This window comes from Notolepis coatsorum (genome assembly GCF_963971535.1).
Source record: "Notolepis coatsorum genome assembly, contig: SUPER_6_unloc_1, whole genome shotgun sequence".
NCBI classification, from domain to species: Eukaryota; Metazoa; Chordata; class Actinopteri; order Aulopiformes; family Paralepididae; genus Notolepis; species Notolepis coatsorum.
The window spans coordinates 299693-314901 of NW_028174883.1; the positions used below are offsets into that span (position 1 = coordinate 299693).

A 15209-nucleotide genomic window follows, 5' to 3' on the forward strand; every position below is an offset into this window, starting at 1 on the left:
CCCGCCAGCTTCTCCCACCCTCTAATACAGCCAATTGTATTAGTGCAGACGGCCAGCCAAGCTGGTGACAACCCCGGAGCTGTGAGCTGGATTCGAACAGGCGAATCCAGCTCACAGCTCCGGGGTTGGTGACGAACGCAATCTCCGCTCGGCCACCTAACCGCCCCGAAATGGGGATGTTTTAACTAAAACATGGCACAAGATTTCACGTAGTTATGGATAAATGGTGTGAAGACACATCATTACGTTTCTATGGTGGAGCCTCACATCCTGGACGTCTCGGTCGAGAGAACAACAACATGGTCGAGAGAACAACAACATGGCCGAGGGGAGGAGCTTCCAGAAGCAATTATCCATAATAATAACAGTGCATATTTAATGTAAATTACTACAGAACTCTGAGCAAAGTTAGCCTTACTATTCTCTTAACCTGTTAAGTCTGTATTTGGCGGACCCTGCTGTTTTATCATAAATCGATCAATACAAACCGTATTAATAAATGTTGTTTCTTTTTCAAATGGAGCCAAGAGTAAAGACCCTAACCATATCAAAACAGCAGTCAACGTGTATATTTTCAGCACTACTTTGTTTACAGATGTTTCAGAAAATAAGAATTGAATCGGAATAATGCTAATTCTATTGCTTTCATCGTAAAAACGCGAGGACATTACTAAATCCAGATTTAACACTGCCATTGGAAAGAGGAACTTTTCCCCTATCCATAGATGTATGACTTGGCAATAATAAGGTAATTTATAGTTCATAATTCAATTTTGAATGTATAATTCAAATGGATTATAATTCAGTACTGTATCTACAAATCCTTCCGTTTAATCATCTTCCCTTTATTAATTTGCTTAGATCTTTTGTACACTTGATCTCAAGAAGGTGCTGAACGAGCTCAGTGAGCGAAATCTCTTATCGCCCAGTTTTAGCACGGTGTTATTCACCGGCAAAGATGCAAAAAGAAAATAATCATAATATATATTCTCCTTTGTTGAATTTACTCAAGCCTAGTAACAGACACAATATTTCTGACACTGGGAATACATTCCTGAGGTCCATAGATGTTGCTAGATACCAAGAACATGCTAATTGACCTTGTAGAAGTGGAGCAATATTCCATTTACTTGGGCGTGTACTTTTAGGTGGAGTTTCGGAATATAGGGCTACAGCTTTAACCTCCCCATAACCAGGTCCACATTTGCTGGTTGTCCTTAGTGGGACTTGCCTAGCAATATGATTTTCACTTACATGGGCATTATTGTGTTGGCATACTGTACATGGGCATTATTGTGTTGGCATACTGTATATTGGCATTATGGGTGTTGCAATCCATGCCATAAGGTGCTCCCATAGTCGAGCGGACCGTACACGGAGCGACTCCCGTGGACTCAAAGGGCAAAGCGGACCCACAGCGGACTCCAAGTGCGAAGCTCCAATTTTCTGACGCGCGGACGTCCGCACCGCTGACTTGGTGTCACACAAATGCTGCTCGCCGTTTTGGTTGACATCGAACTGCATTTAATGTGACGCTGATGTGCATTTTACTCTGAACACTAGTAGGGCTTGAGATGTTTGAATGGCTTTTCTAAATGAAGTGTGTAAAACTGCCCGTTTTATTATCGAAATATTGGAAACGGAGATAACATAAAATGTTATCTCCTTTTCCAATATTTCGAAATAAAACTGGTGCTTTTATTTCATGCAATGCGTGTTTGTCATTTCAGCTTCAGCACCACGCGCTGTCCACCGCAAGCCTATATACCCGTTATTCAAGTGTGTAAAACTGCCCGTTTCATTACCGAAATATTGGAAACGGAGATAACACTCTTTATTTTGACATCGGATGACGACGATGTGACGGAAGTTGAACAGCGAGGGAAAAATCGTGTAAACTGGCGCGTGACATGTAGGAAATTGGTCCGTGGAGGTCCGCTCGACTATGAAGGCTCAAAGAGTCCAGCGGACCTCCGCTGAGTCCAGTCCGCTGAGTCCAGTCCGCTGAGTCCAGTCCGCTGAGTCCAGTCCGCTGAGTCCAGTCCGCTGAGTCCAGTCCGCTGAGTCCAGTCCGCTGAGTCCAGTCCGCTCGACTATGGGAGCACCTTTACTCAAGTCCAAATTTTGTTCTCAATAGTATCTTTCACGCATCCGTCCAGTGATTATCTGATCAGTGACACTTACAGCAGCAGGACACACGCAGAAAATGTAGCAGTAACGCAGAATGTGACAACAACAGCCGTCAAACTGAATCCCTATTGGATGGAAGTCCTTCAGTGAACCCCCCCCCCCCCGCAGCAGTAAGCAGCCAGTCTTCAGTCAAGTCACTGCAGGGTCTTCCAGTGCTCAGCAGCGACAGACAGACCTCCTCCTCCAAAGGCCGTCATGAATGTTGCCCGTGAGTGACTGGGTCATAACTCTGGCCAGTGGCCCCGCCCCCCCCGCTCTGTGAGTGACTGGGTCATACTCTGGCCCCGCCCCCGCTCTGTGAGTGACTGGGTCATACTCTGGCCCCGCCCCCGATATGTGAGTGACTGGGTCATACTCTGGCCCCGCCCCCGCTCTGTTGAGTGACACGCCTCTGTTGTGGGCGGTGCTGTTGAAAGCAGAGGACTGGACACAGAGACCGAGGGGCAGCGGAGGACGGGTGCTGGTCTTAGGTCGCGGCCCGGCCGTCTGTCTGCGGCGCGCTGCCGGACGAGGGGGGGGGCAGGGGCGGAGTCACCCGTGGGGGGCGGGGCGGAGGGCTCGCTGGGGGGGCCGGCCTGGGGGGCGCCCTCCTTGTCCTGGTCCTGGGGGCCGGCCTGGGGGGCGCCCTCCTTGTCCTGGTCCTGGGGGCCGGCCTGGGGGGCGCCCTCCTTGTCCTGGTCCTGGGGGCCGGCCTGGGGGGCGCCCTCCTTGTCCTGGTCCTGGGGGCCGGCCTGGGGGGCGCCCTCCTTGTCCTGGTCCTGGGGGCCGGCCTGGGGGGCGCCCTCCTTGTCCTGGTCCTGGGGGCCGGCCTGGGGGGCGCCCTCCTTGTCCTCGTCCTGGGGGTAGAGCTCGGGGTAGCTCTGCATGCACTCTTGCATCTGGCGGAAGTTGTCGATGCACTCCGAGCCCTTCAGCTCCTGCTGGCTGTAGTGGAAACAGGAGAAGGCCTCCTTGAACTGAGCGCCACACGGGCCGCTCGCCATGCCACCCAGACACGGGCAGTTCCAGTTGATCTGTCCGCTGGGCAGGATGAGGCCTGGAGGGGGGGCAAGAGAGCAGACAGGAGGGTGAGAGAGCAGGATGAGGAGGGGGGGGGGCAACAAGAGAGCAGACAGGAGGAGGAGAGAGCAGGATGAGGAGGGGGGGCAACAAGAGAGCAGACAGGAGGAGGAGAGAGCAGGATGAGGAGGGGGGGGGGGCAACAAGAGAGCAGACAGGAGGAGGAGAGAGCAGGATGAGGAGGGGGGGGGGGCAACAAGAGAGCAGACAGGAGGAGGAGAGAGCAGGATGAGGAGGGGGGGGGGCAACAAGAGAGCAGACAGGAGGAGGAGAGAGCAGGATGAGGAGGGGGGGGGGCAACAAGAGAGCAGACAGGAGGAGGAGAGAGCAGGATGAGGAGGGGGGGCAACAAGAGAGCAGACAGGAGGAGGAGAGAGCAGGATGAGGAGGGGGGGGGCAACAAGAGAGCAGACAGGAGGAGGAGAGAGCAGGATGAGGAGGGGGGGCAACAAGAGAGCAGACAGGAGGAGGAGAGAGCAGGATGAGGGGGGGGGGCAACAAGAGAGCAGACAGGAGGAGGAGAGAGCAGGATGAGGAGGGGGGGGGCAACAAGAGAGCAGACAGGAGGAGGAGAGAGCAGGATGAGGAGGGGGGGCAACAAGAGAGCAGACAGGAGGAGGAGAGAGCAGGATGAGGAGGGGGGGGGCAACAAGAGAGCAGACAGGAGGAGGAGAGAGCAGGATGAGGAGGGGGGGGGCAACAAGAGAGCAGACAGGAGGAGGAGAGAGCAGGATGAGGAGGGGGGGGGCAACAAGAGAGCAGACAGGAGGAGGAGAGAGCAGGATGAGGAGGGGGGGGGGGCAACAAGAGAGCAGACAGGAGGAGGAGAGAGCAGGATGAGGAGGGGGGGGGGGCAACAAGAGAGCAGACAGGAGGAGGAGAGAGCAGGATGAGGAGGGGGGGGGGGCAACAAGAGAGCAGACAGGAGGAGGAGAGAGCAGGATGAGGAGGGGGGGGGGGGCAACAAGAGAGCAGACAGGAGGAGGAGAGAGCAGGATGAGGAGGGGGGGGGCAACAAGAGAGCAGACAGGAGGAGGAGAGAGCAGGATGAGGAGGGGGGGGGCAACAAGAGAGCAGACAGGAGGAGGAGAGAGCAGGATGAGGAGGGGGGGGGCAACAAGAGAGCAGACAGGAGGAGGAGAGAGCAGGATGAGGAGGGGGGGGGGCAACAAGAGAGCAGACAGGAGGAGGAGAGAGCAGGATGAGGAGGGGGGGGGGGCAACAAGAGAGCAGACAGGAGGAGGAGAGAGCAGGATGAGGAGGGGGGGGGGCAACAAGAGAGCAGACAGGAGGAGGAGAGAGCAGGATGAGGAGGGGGGGGGGCAACAAGAGAGCAGACAGGAGGAGGAGAGAGCAGGATGAGGAGGGGGGGGCAACAAGAGAGCAGACAGGAGGAGGAGAGAGCAGGATGAGGAGGGGGGGGGGGCAACAAGAGAGCAGACAGGAGGAGGAGAGAGCAGGATGAGGAGGGGGGGGGGCAACAAGAGAGCAGACAGGAGGAGGAGAGAGCAGGATGAGGAGGGGGGGGGGCAACAAGAGAGCAGACAGGAGGGTGAGAGAGCAGGATGAGGAGGGGGGGCAACAAGAGAGCAGACAGGAGGAGGAGAGAGCAGGATGAGGAGGGGGGGGCAACAAGAGAGCAGACAGGAGGAGGAGAGAGCAGGATGAGGAGGGGGGGGGGCAACAAGAGAGCAGACAGGAGGGTGAGAGAGCAGGATGAGGAGGGGGGGGGGCAACAAGAGAGCAGACAGGAGGGTGAGAGAGCAGGATGAGGAGGGGGGGGGCAACAAGAGAGCAGACAGGAGGGTGAGAGAGCAGGATGAGGAGGGGGGGGGCAACAAGAGAGCAGACAGGAGGGTGAGAGAGCAGGATGAGGAGGGGGGGGGGCAACAAGAGAGCAGACAGGAGGAGGAGAGAGCAGGATGAGGAGGGGGGGGGGCAACAAGAGAGCAGACAGGAGGAGGAGAGAGCAGGATGAGGAGGGGGGGGGGCAACAAGAGAGCAGACAGGAGGAGGAGAGAGCAGGATGAGGAGGGGGGGGGGCAACAAGAGAGCAGACAGGAGGGGGAGAGAGCAGGATGAGGAGGGGGGGGGGGGCAACAAGAGAGCAGACAGGAGGAGGAGAGAGCAGGATGAGGAGGGGGGGGGGGCAACAAGAGAGCAGACAGGAGGAGGAGAGAGCAGGATGAGGAGGGGGGGGGGCAACAAGAGAGCAGACAGGAGGAGGAGAGAGCAGGATGAGGAGGGGGGGGGCAACAAGAGAGCAGACAGGAGGAGGAGAGAGCAGGATGAGGAGGGGGGGGCAACAAGAGAGCAGACAGGAGGAGGAGAGAGCAGGATGAGGAGGGGGGGGGCAACAAGAGAGCAGACAGGAGGAGGAGAGAGCAGGATGAGGAGGGGGGGGCAACAAGAGAGCAGACAGGAGGAGGAGAGAGCAGGATGAGGGGGGGGGGGCAACAAGAGAGCAGACAGGAGGAGGAGAGAGCAGGATGAGGAGGGGGGGGGCAACAAGAGAGCAGACAGGAGGAGGAGAGAGCAGGATGAGGAGGGGGGGGCAACAAGAGAGCAGACAGGAGGAGGAGAGAGCAGGATGAGGAGGGGGGGGGCAACAAGAGAGCAGACAGGAGGAGGAGAGAGCAGGATGAGGAGGGGGGGGGGCAACAAGAGAGCAGACAGGAGGAGGAGAGAGCAGGATGAGGAGGGGGGGGGCAACAAGAGAGCAGACAGGAGGAGGAGAGAGCAGGATGAGGAGGGGGGGGGGGCAACAAGAGAGCAGACAGGAGGAGGAGAGAGCAGGATGAGGAGGGGGGGGGGGCAACAAGAGAGCAGACAGGAGGAGGAGAGAGCAGGATGAGGAGGGGGGGGGGCAACAAGAGAGCAGACAGGAGGAGGAGAGAGCAGGATGAGGAGGGGGGGGGGGGCAACAAGAGAGCAGACAGGAGGAGGAGAGAGCAGGATGAGGAGGGGGGGGGCAACAAGAGAGCAGACAGGAGGAGGAGAGAGCAGGATGAGGAGGGGGGGGGCAACAAGAGAGCAGACAGGAGGAGGAGAGAGCAGGATGAGGAGGGGGGGGGGCAACAAGAGAGCAGACAGGAGGAGGAGAGAGCAGGATGAGGAGGGGGGGGGGCAACAAGAGAGCAGACAGGAGGAGGAGAGAGCAGGATGAGGAGGGGGGGGGGCAACAAGAGAGCAGACAGGAGGAGGAGAGAGCAGGATGAGGAGGGGGGGGGGCAACAAGAGAGCAGACAGGAGGAGGAGAGAGCAGGATGAGGAGGGGGGGGGGCAACAAGAGAGCAGACAGGAGGAGGAGAGAGCAGGATGAGGAGGGGGGGGCAACAAGAGAGCAGACAGGAGGAGGAGAGAGCAGGATGAGGAGGGGGGGGGGGCAACAAGAGAGCAGACAGGAGGAGGAGAGAGCAGGATGAGGAGGGGGGGGGGCAACAAGAGAGCAGACAGGAGGAGGAGAGAGCAGGATGAGGAGGGGGGGGGGGCAACAAGAGAGCAGACAGGAGGGTGAGAGAGCAGGATGAGGAGGGGGGGGCAACAAGAGAGCAGACAGGAGGAGGAGAGAGCAGGATGAGGAGGGGGGGGCAACAAGAGAGCAGACAGGAGGAGGAGAGAGCAGGATGAGGAGGGGGGGGGGCAACAAGAGAGCAGACAGGAGGGTGAGAGAGCAGGATGAGGAGGGGGGGGGGCAACAAGAGAGCAGACAGGAGGGTGAGAGAGCAGGATGAGGAGGGGGGGGGCAACAAGAGAGCAGACAGGAGGGTGAGAGAGCAGGATGAGGAGGGGGGGGGCAACAAGAGAGCAGACAGGAGGGTGAGAGAGCAGGATGAGGAGGGGGGGGGGCAACAAGAGAGCAGACAGGAGGAGGAGAGAGCAGGATGAGGAGGGGGGGGGCAACAAGAGAGCAGACAGGAGGAGGAGAGAGCAGGATGAGGAGGGGGGGGGGCAACAAGAGAGCAGACAGGAGGAGGAGAGAGCAGGATGAGGAGGGGGGGGGGCAACAAGAGAGCAGACAGGAGGAGGAGAGAGCAGGATGAGGAGGGGGGGGGGCAACAAGAGAGCAGACAGGAGGAGGAGAGAGCAGGATGAGGAGGGGGGGGGGGCAACAAGAGAGCAGACAGGAGGAGGAGAGAGCAGGATGAGGAGGGGGGGGGGCAACAAGAGAGCAGACAGGAGGAGGAGAGAGCAGGATGAGGAGGGGGGGGGGCAACAAGAGAGCAGACAGGAGGAGAGAGAGCAGGATGAGGAGGGGGGGGGGGGCAACAAGAGAGCAGACAGGAGGAGGAGAGAGCAGGATGAGGAGGGGGGGGGGCAACAAGAGAGCAGACAGGAGGGTGAGAGAGCAGGATGAGGAGGGGGGGGGGCAACAAGAGAGCAGACAGGAGGAGGAGAGAGCAGGATGAGGAGGGGGGGGGCAACAAGAGAGCAGACAGGAGGAGGAGAGAGCAGGATGAGGGGGGGGGGGGCAACAAGAGAGCAGACAGGAGGGTGAGAGAGCAGGATGAGGAGGGGGGGGGGCAACAAGAGAGCAGACAGGAGGAGGAGAGAGCAGGATGAGGAGGGGGGGGGGGGCAACAAGAGAGCAGACAGGAGGAGGAGAGAGCAGGATGAGGAGGGGGGGGGGCAACAAGAGAGCAGACAGGAGGAGGAGAGAGCAGGATGAGGAGGGGGGGGGGCAACAAGAGAGCAGACAGGAGGAGGAGAGAGCAGGATGAGGAGGGGGGGGGCAACAAGAGAGCAGACAGGAGGAGGAGAGAGCAGGATGAGGAGGGGGGGGGGCAACAAGAGAGCAGACAGGAGGAGGAGAGAGCAGGATGAGGAGGGGGGGGGGCAACAAGAGAGCAGACAGGAGGGTGAGAGAGCAGGATGAGGAGGGGGGGGGGCAACAAGAGAGCAGACAGGAGGGGGAGAGAGCAGGATGAGGAGGGGGGGGGGCAACAAGAGAGCAGACAGGAGGGTGAGAGAGCAGGATGAGGAGGGGGGGGCAACAAGAGAGCAGACAGGAGGAGGAGAGAGCAGGATGAGGAGGGGGGGGGGGCAACAAGAGAGCAGACAGGAGGGTGAGAGAGCAGGATGAGGAGGGGGGGGGGCAACAAGAGAGCAGACAGGAGGGTGAGAGAGCAGGATGAGGAGGGGGGGGGGCAACAAGAGAGCAGACAGGAGGAGGAGAGAGCAGGATGAGGAGGGGGGGGGGGGCAACAAGAGAGCAGACAGGAGGGTGAGAGAGCAGGATGAGGAGGGGGGGGGGCAACAAGAGAGCAGACAGGAGGAGGAGAGAGCAGGATGAGGAGGGGGGGGGGCAACAAGAGAGCAGACAGGAGGGTGAGAGAGCAGGATGAGGAGGGGGGGGGGCAACAAGAGAGCAGACAGGAGGAGGAGAGAGCAGGATGAGGAGGGGGGGGGGCAACAAGAGAGCAGACAGGAGGAGGAGAGAGCAGGATGAGGAGGGGGGGGGGCAACAAGAGAGCAGACAGGAGGAGGAGAGAGCAGGATGAGGAGGGGGGGGGGCAACAAGAGAGCAGACAGGAGGAGGAGAGAGCAGGATGAGGAGGGGGGGGGGCAACAAGAGAGCAGACAGGAGGAGGAGAGAGCAGGATGAGGAGGGGGGGGGGCAACAAGAGAGCAGACAGGAGGAGGAGAGAGCAGGATGAGGAGGGGGGGGGGCAACAAGAGAGCAGACAGGAGGAGGAGAGAGCAGGATGAGGAGGGGGGGGGGCAACAAGAGAGCAGACAGGAGGAGGAGAGAGCAGGATGAGGAGGGGGGGGGCAACAAGAGAGCAGACAGGAGGAGGAGAGAGCAGGATGAGGAGGGGGGGCAACAAGAGAGCAGACAGGAGGGTGAGAGAGCAGGATGAGGAGGGGGGGGGCAACAAGAGAGCAGACAGGAGGAGGAGAGAGCAGGATGAGGGGGGGGGGGGCAACAAGAGAGCAGACAGGAGGAGGAGAGAGCAGGATGAGGAGGGGGGGGGGCAACAAGAGAGCAGACAGGAGGAGAGAGAGCAGGATGAGGAGGGGGGGGGGGCAACAAGAGAGCAGACAGGAGGAGGAGAGAGCAGGATGAGGAGGGGGGGGGGGCAACAAGAGAGCAGACAGGAGGGTGAGAGAGCAGGATGAGGAGGGGGGGGGGCAACAAGAGAGCAGACAGGAGGAGGAGAGAGCAGGATGAGGAGGGGGGGGGCAACAAGAGAGCAGACAGGAGGAGGAGAGAGCAGGATGAGGGGGGGGGGGGGGCAACAAGAGAGCAGACAGGAGGGTGAGAGAGCAGGATGAGGAGGGGGGGGGGCAACAAGAGAGCAGACAGGAGGGTGAGAGAGCAGGATGAGGAGGGGGGGGGGGCAACAAGAGAGCAGACAGGAGGAGGAGAGAGCAGGATGAGGAGGGGGGGGGGCAACAAGAGAGCAGACAGGAGGGTGAGAGAGCAGGATGAGGAGGGGGGGGGGCAACAAGAGAGCAGACAGGAGGAGGAGAGAGCAGGATGAGGGGGGGGGGCAACAAGAGAGCAGACAGGAGGAGGAGAGAGCAGGATGAGGGGGGGGGGCAACAAGAGAGCAGACAGGAGGAGGAGAGAGCAGGATGAGGAGGGGGGGGGCAACAAGAGAGCAGACAGGAGGAGGAGAGAGCAGGATGAGGCATAAAGGAGCAATTCGAAACTGGCCCCCGCAAATGTGCAAACCCCCCCTCTCACCCACCCACCCCCTCCTATTGTACAGTTTCCTCCCCCTCCTCGTATGTATATATTTTCAGTTAGGATGTTCTGTTAGGATAACAGTACTGTATATTTGCATATCTTGTGTGTCACAAATGTAACAGTACTGTATATTTGCATATCTTGTGTGTCACAAATGTAACAGTACTGTATACCTGTATGTCATGTCATGATATATATCGGTATGTTGAGTATGTCTTTAATGTCCTGATGAATTGAAAATGGGGGACCCTGATGTAAACAAGACCAAAGTCTCTCTCTCAGGGTATCTGCAGGTTCAGCCCAGTCAGATTTAATGCTTTTTAAGACTTTTTAATGCCACTCAGAATTAAATTTAATACCAATTTCACAATAACAAAATGACAAAAATCATGCAACGACACCAATTAGTTTAAGTTTAGGGACACATTGGTCCAAAGATGTTTATTAAAGGTACTACGACTATGCTTGCACCTCATGGTACCAAAGCACCTCAAAGGCCCTAAAAACAAGATTACAAACATCACAAAACAAACTGGTCAGACTACTGCTTAACCTCACTCCTACAACCCACTTTACCCCTGCCCACATTCAAAACCGCTCTTAAAGAGCACCTACGGGAGGCTGCAATTAGAAACTGGGCACCGTAAATGTCCAACCCCCCCCCCCCCCTCCTAATGTACAGTCTCCTCCCCATCATATGTATATATTCTCTGTTAGGATCTCTGGGTAACAGTACTGTATATTTGGGTAACAGTACTGTATATTTGCATATCATATATGTCACAATTGTAACACTACAGTACTATATAGTATACCTGTATGTCATGTATGTCCCTATGCCATAAATGTCATGATGTCATGTATGTTGAGTATGTCATAAATGTCACTATGAATTGAAAATGGGGGACCCTGATGTAAACAAGACAAACGTCTTTCTCAGGTCTGCATCCCCTTAACAATTGTGTGTATTGAGCCGTACTGTATTGTACCCATTCTGCAATCTGTTAAATAAAGTTTTCATTCATTCATCCAGTTGTTTTGTTTTTGTGGTTTGGTTGAATGAATGAATACTTTATTTAACAGATTGCAGAATGGGTACAGTACAGTACAGCTCAATACACACAATTGTTAAGGGGATGCAGACCAGAGAAAGACGTTTGTCTTGTTTACATCAGGGTCCCCCATTTTCAATTCATAGTGACATTTATGACATAGGGACATACAGGTATATAGTACTGTACTGTTACATTTGTGACATATACAATATGCAAATATACAGTACTGTTACCCATAGATCCTAACATACATGGGAGGATACTGTACGTCATTAGGAGGGGGTGGGTGGGAGGAAAAAATACATAGTGGGTGAAGCTCTCATCGAACATAAACACAAACGTGTCCTTGTTTACATCCGTGAATAGATTATTTTCAAGTTAAGACCTCAGCTTCAAGCTTTGGCTTGGAGCCGAATGTTATCCGGACTTCTGTTGGTGCAGATGTTATAGTCCTACCTGAGATGGCGCAGCTGGTGTGGAGGCAGGGGCCGAAAATAAATGCGAAATAGTAGTTTGCAGGCGGTTTTTGCAGAGGTAACATGCTTAGCGCTCAGCATGTGCGACGCGACTGCTCTTTTTTTTGTTGCAGCGGGGCTCGTAATGGTCTGAGTGGGACCAACCATCGCGCAAACAGTGGATTGTCGAGCCAATTCTCGTTAAATTGGCACTTTCCCATATTAACGAGTGCAAATGCTAAACTAAACTAAACGTAACGTTAGCGTTATCGCTTCGCCTTGCTAACGTTAGCTAGACTCCGTTGCTGAAAAGGTTCCCCGGCCAACACACCAACACAACTGTTCCGCTCCATTCCGGTCTGCGTGATTCTACAACACGGTCAATGAAAAGTCAAACTTTATCTCCCGTTATCCGTTTTCCCCCAGATTTCATAATAAAACATAAGATGAGATGGCATTTTATCTTTCCTTTCTATGGCATTTTTAAGACCTCTGAAAATGGATTTAAGACATTTTAAGACAAACTAAGGCCTTAATTATTGATAAACAAATTTAAGACCTTTTAAGACTTTTTAAGGATCCACGGACACCCTGTTCTCTGGTCTGCATCCCCTTAACAATTGTGTGTATTGGGCAGCATAGCGGACATTGCGCTCGTCACCAACGCAAGAGACACAGGGTTCGACTCCGGCTGTCTGCGTTGCCTCCGGCTTGGGCCGGCCGTCATACTAACTCAATTGGCAGAGTCAGCGGGTGGAAGTCGATGGGTGGTAATCTGGACGTTGTAATGTGGACAGCGACTCCTACAGGTCGGTTGGGGGACGCCTGCACAGCAGAGACAGGAAGTAGTGGGGGTAGTGCGAGCCTCCCACACGTTACACCTCGCCAATGAGAGTCCGCGCTGGCAGGTGAAAAGATGCGACAGGCTGCCTCCTCGTGTACCGGAGGGGACACGTGATGCAAGGCTTCTATCCTCCCTACAACCGACCAGTGAGGGGCATATGCGAGCAACGTTCAAGACAGGGGAGGGGAGAATTGCCACAGTGGAATTGGGATGGGAGAAAAATTGAAAAAGTGGATAAAAAAAATAAAAAATTTTGTATTGAGCCGTACTGTATTGTACCCATTCTGCAATCTGTTAATAAAATGTTCAATCAATCAAGAGAGCAGACAGTAGCAGCAACCACTGGTCACTTCACCTTCACTGAACGAGACTAACTGGTTTGACTCACCCGGCTCTTCATAGGGGTCGTTGGGGTCGTCTGCGATCAGCTCAGCGTTGCTGGGCGCTTCATGGTCCTCCTTGGTCACAAAGATGATGCGATCTTTCCCTTTTGGGGGAATGAAACCGGTTTCACAGTTATTTTTCTAGGATATGATGACGATGATGATCAAATTGAGGTTCTTCTTTTTGTCGTGTCCACAAGACAGTCAATTACAAGGCTTGGCTATAGATGTGAATCACTACCCACTTTCAAAACCACTCTCAAGGGACACCTACGGGAGACTGCAATTCGAAACTGGCCCCTGTAAATGTCCTAACCCAACCCCCTCCAATGTACAGTAATTTACCTAGTATGGTTGTCAATATTCCAATGTACAATTTTGCTTGTTTGTACAGTGTCCCCCCCCCCCCCAAGTACAGTTTTGCTTGTTTATACAGTGTTTCCCCCCCCCCCAACCACCTCCAATGTAAATTACCCAGTATGGTTGTCAATATCCCAATGTACCCAACCCGCCCCCACACAACCCCACCCAACCTCCTCCAATGTACAGTTTCTACTTCAAATGTATATATACTCCCTTCTCTTGACTCTTTTTGTATCACAATTAAACAGTACTCTATTTGCAAATCTGGTATGTCATAAATGTATAGATGTAGCAGTACTGTCTATCTGTATGTCATGTATGTCATACATGTCATACATGTCCTGATGAATTGAAAATGGGGGACCCTGATGTAAACAAGACGAAAGTCTTTCTCTGGTCTGCATCCCCTTAACAATTGTGTGTATTGAGCTGTACTGTATTGTACCCATTCCGCAATCTGTTAATAAAGTTTTCAATCAATCAATCAATCAATGTGGTTCAACCCAGAGCTCAACACAAGAGAGGCAGACCATCTATTGATGGTGGAATCTTGCGATGCCAGAATTTGGCCCCAATACCAAAATATAACGTTAACTGAAATTAAAATAGTTTGCAGGTCTACCCTCACGACCAGTCATGCACCAAAACTACTGAAATGACCTGGCAGCTATCCAGACACCCTCTCTCTCCCCCTACTCAAATTAGTCAATCAACAAATAATGTTAACCCTTTCACTGCCACACGACAGGTTAGCTAACCCTTTCACTGCCATACGACAGAAGGTTAGCCCTTTACTATCACACAACCGACGGCGATGCTCCATCATTAGCATCATTAGCTCCGCATCCGTGGAGCTAATGATGCTAATGATGGAGCATGGCCGTCGGTTGTGTGATAGTAAAGGGCTAACCTTCTGTATTGTCAGTGAAAGGGTTAACCTTCTGTACAGTGAAAGGGTTAACCTTCTGTACAGTGAAAGGGTTACAGTGAAAGGGTTAACCTTCTGTATTGTCACAGTGAAAGGGTTAACCTTCTGTATTGTCACAGTGAAAGGGTTAACCTTCTGTATTGTCACAGTGAAAGGGTTAACCTTCTGTATTGTCACAGTGAAAGGGTTAACCTTCTGTCGTGTGGCAGTGAAAGGGTTATAAGGAGTCGGAACAAATGGTTCCAGTTGTCACAAATAAAGCAGCAGCAATATCTCCCATGATACAATGCTGAAAATAGAACTTATATATATATATATAACGTTAGCTAACTCAGTCTCACACGCAGAGCGGGTTGAGCTAGCTGTGGCTACCGTTAGCATCCCGCTAGCTGCCCCGATGACATTGGACTGAGATGAGTTCAAGACGTGCGGCCAGAAGCGAGCTAAGAAGACTAAGTAAAGAAGTAAAGAAGTAAAGTTACCTTCCTGCCTGCAGTACGACATGCCTGCTGCCTGCCGCGGCGCAGAAGCTCGGCTTTATTGGGATTAAAGCAACAGGGCTGCTTCCATCTGACACCGGCTTCTCTCTCTGGCCTGGGCGCACACTACTGACGTCATCCAGGCTGACGACCACCGGCACTTCCGCGTCCCATGGAGCTCGTGAGGGGGAGAATAAACTCCATGGAGCTCGTGAGGGGGAGGGGGGAGAATAAACTACATGGAGCTCGTGAGGGGGAGGGGGGAGAATAAACTACATGGAGCTCGTGAGGGGGAGGGGGGAGAATAAACTACATGGAGCTCGTGAGGGGGGAGAATAAACTCCATGGAGCTCGTGAGGGGGAGGGGGGAGAATAAACTATAATAAACTATCTGTATGTCATGTATGTCATATATGTCCTGATGAATTGAAAATGGGGGACCCTGATGTAAACAAGACGAAAGTCTTTCTCTGGTCTGCATCCCCTTAACAATTGTGTGTATTGAGCTGTACTGTATTGTACCCATTCTGCAATCTGTTAATAAAGTTTTCAATCAATCAATCAATCAATCAATCAGGGGGGAGAATAAACTAAATGAATGTTGAAACATGGTTGATTATTAGCACTGCAGGACTTGTTAACCGCACAACAACCACTCGGGTCAAGGCTAGGTAGGTAGCTAGGTCGTTTTATTTAGACAATAAACATACAGCTCACATGAGTATTTGTTTAGTCAGGGATAGAAACGAAAGGTCCATC

At 54.0% G+C, this 15209-nt stretch overlaps 1 protein-coding gene across 1 annotated transcript; it reads right to left on the reverse strand.

Moving 5' to 3' along the window:
- Window positions 1–554: 554 nt before the first annotated feature.
- On the reverse strand, window positions 555–14570 carry LOC311231265 (uncharacterized protein). The gene is made up of 3 exons (XM_084338263.1): window positions 14454–14570; window positions 12686–12784; window positions 555–3226 (listed from the first exon to the last, which is right to left on the reverse strand). The coding sequence occupies exons 1-3, from the start codon at window positions 14473–14475 to the stop codon at window positions 2412–2414; spliced, it is 936 nt and encodes a 311-aa protein (XP_084194389.1). The 5' UTR covers window positions 14476–14570; the 3' UTR covers window positions 555–2411.
- Between the last annotated feature and the right edge of the window lie 639 nt (window positions 14571–15209).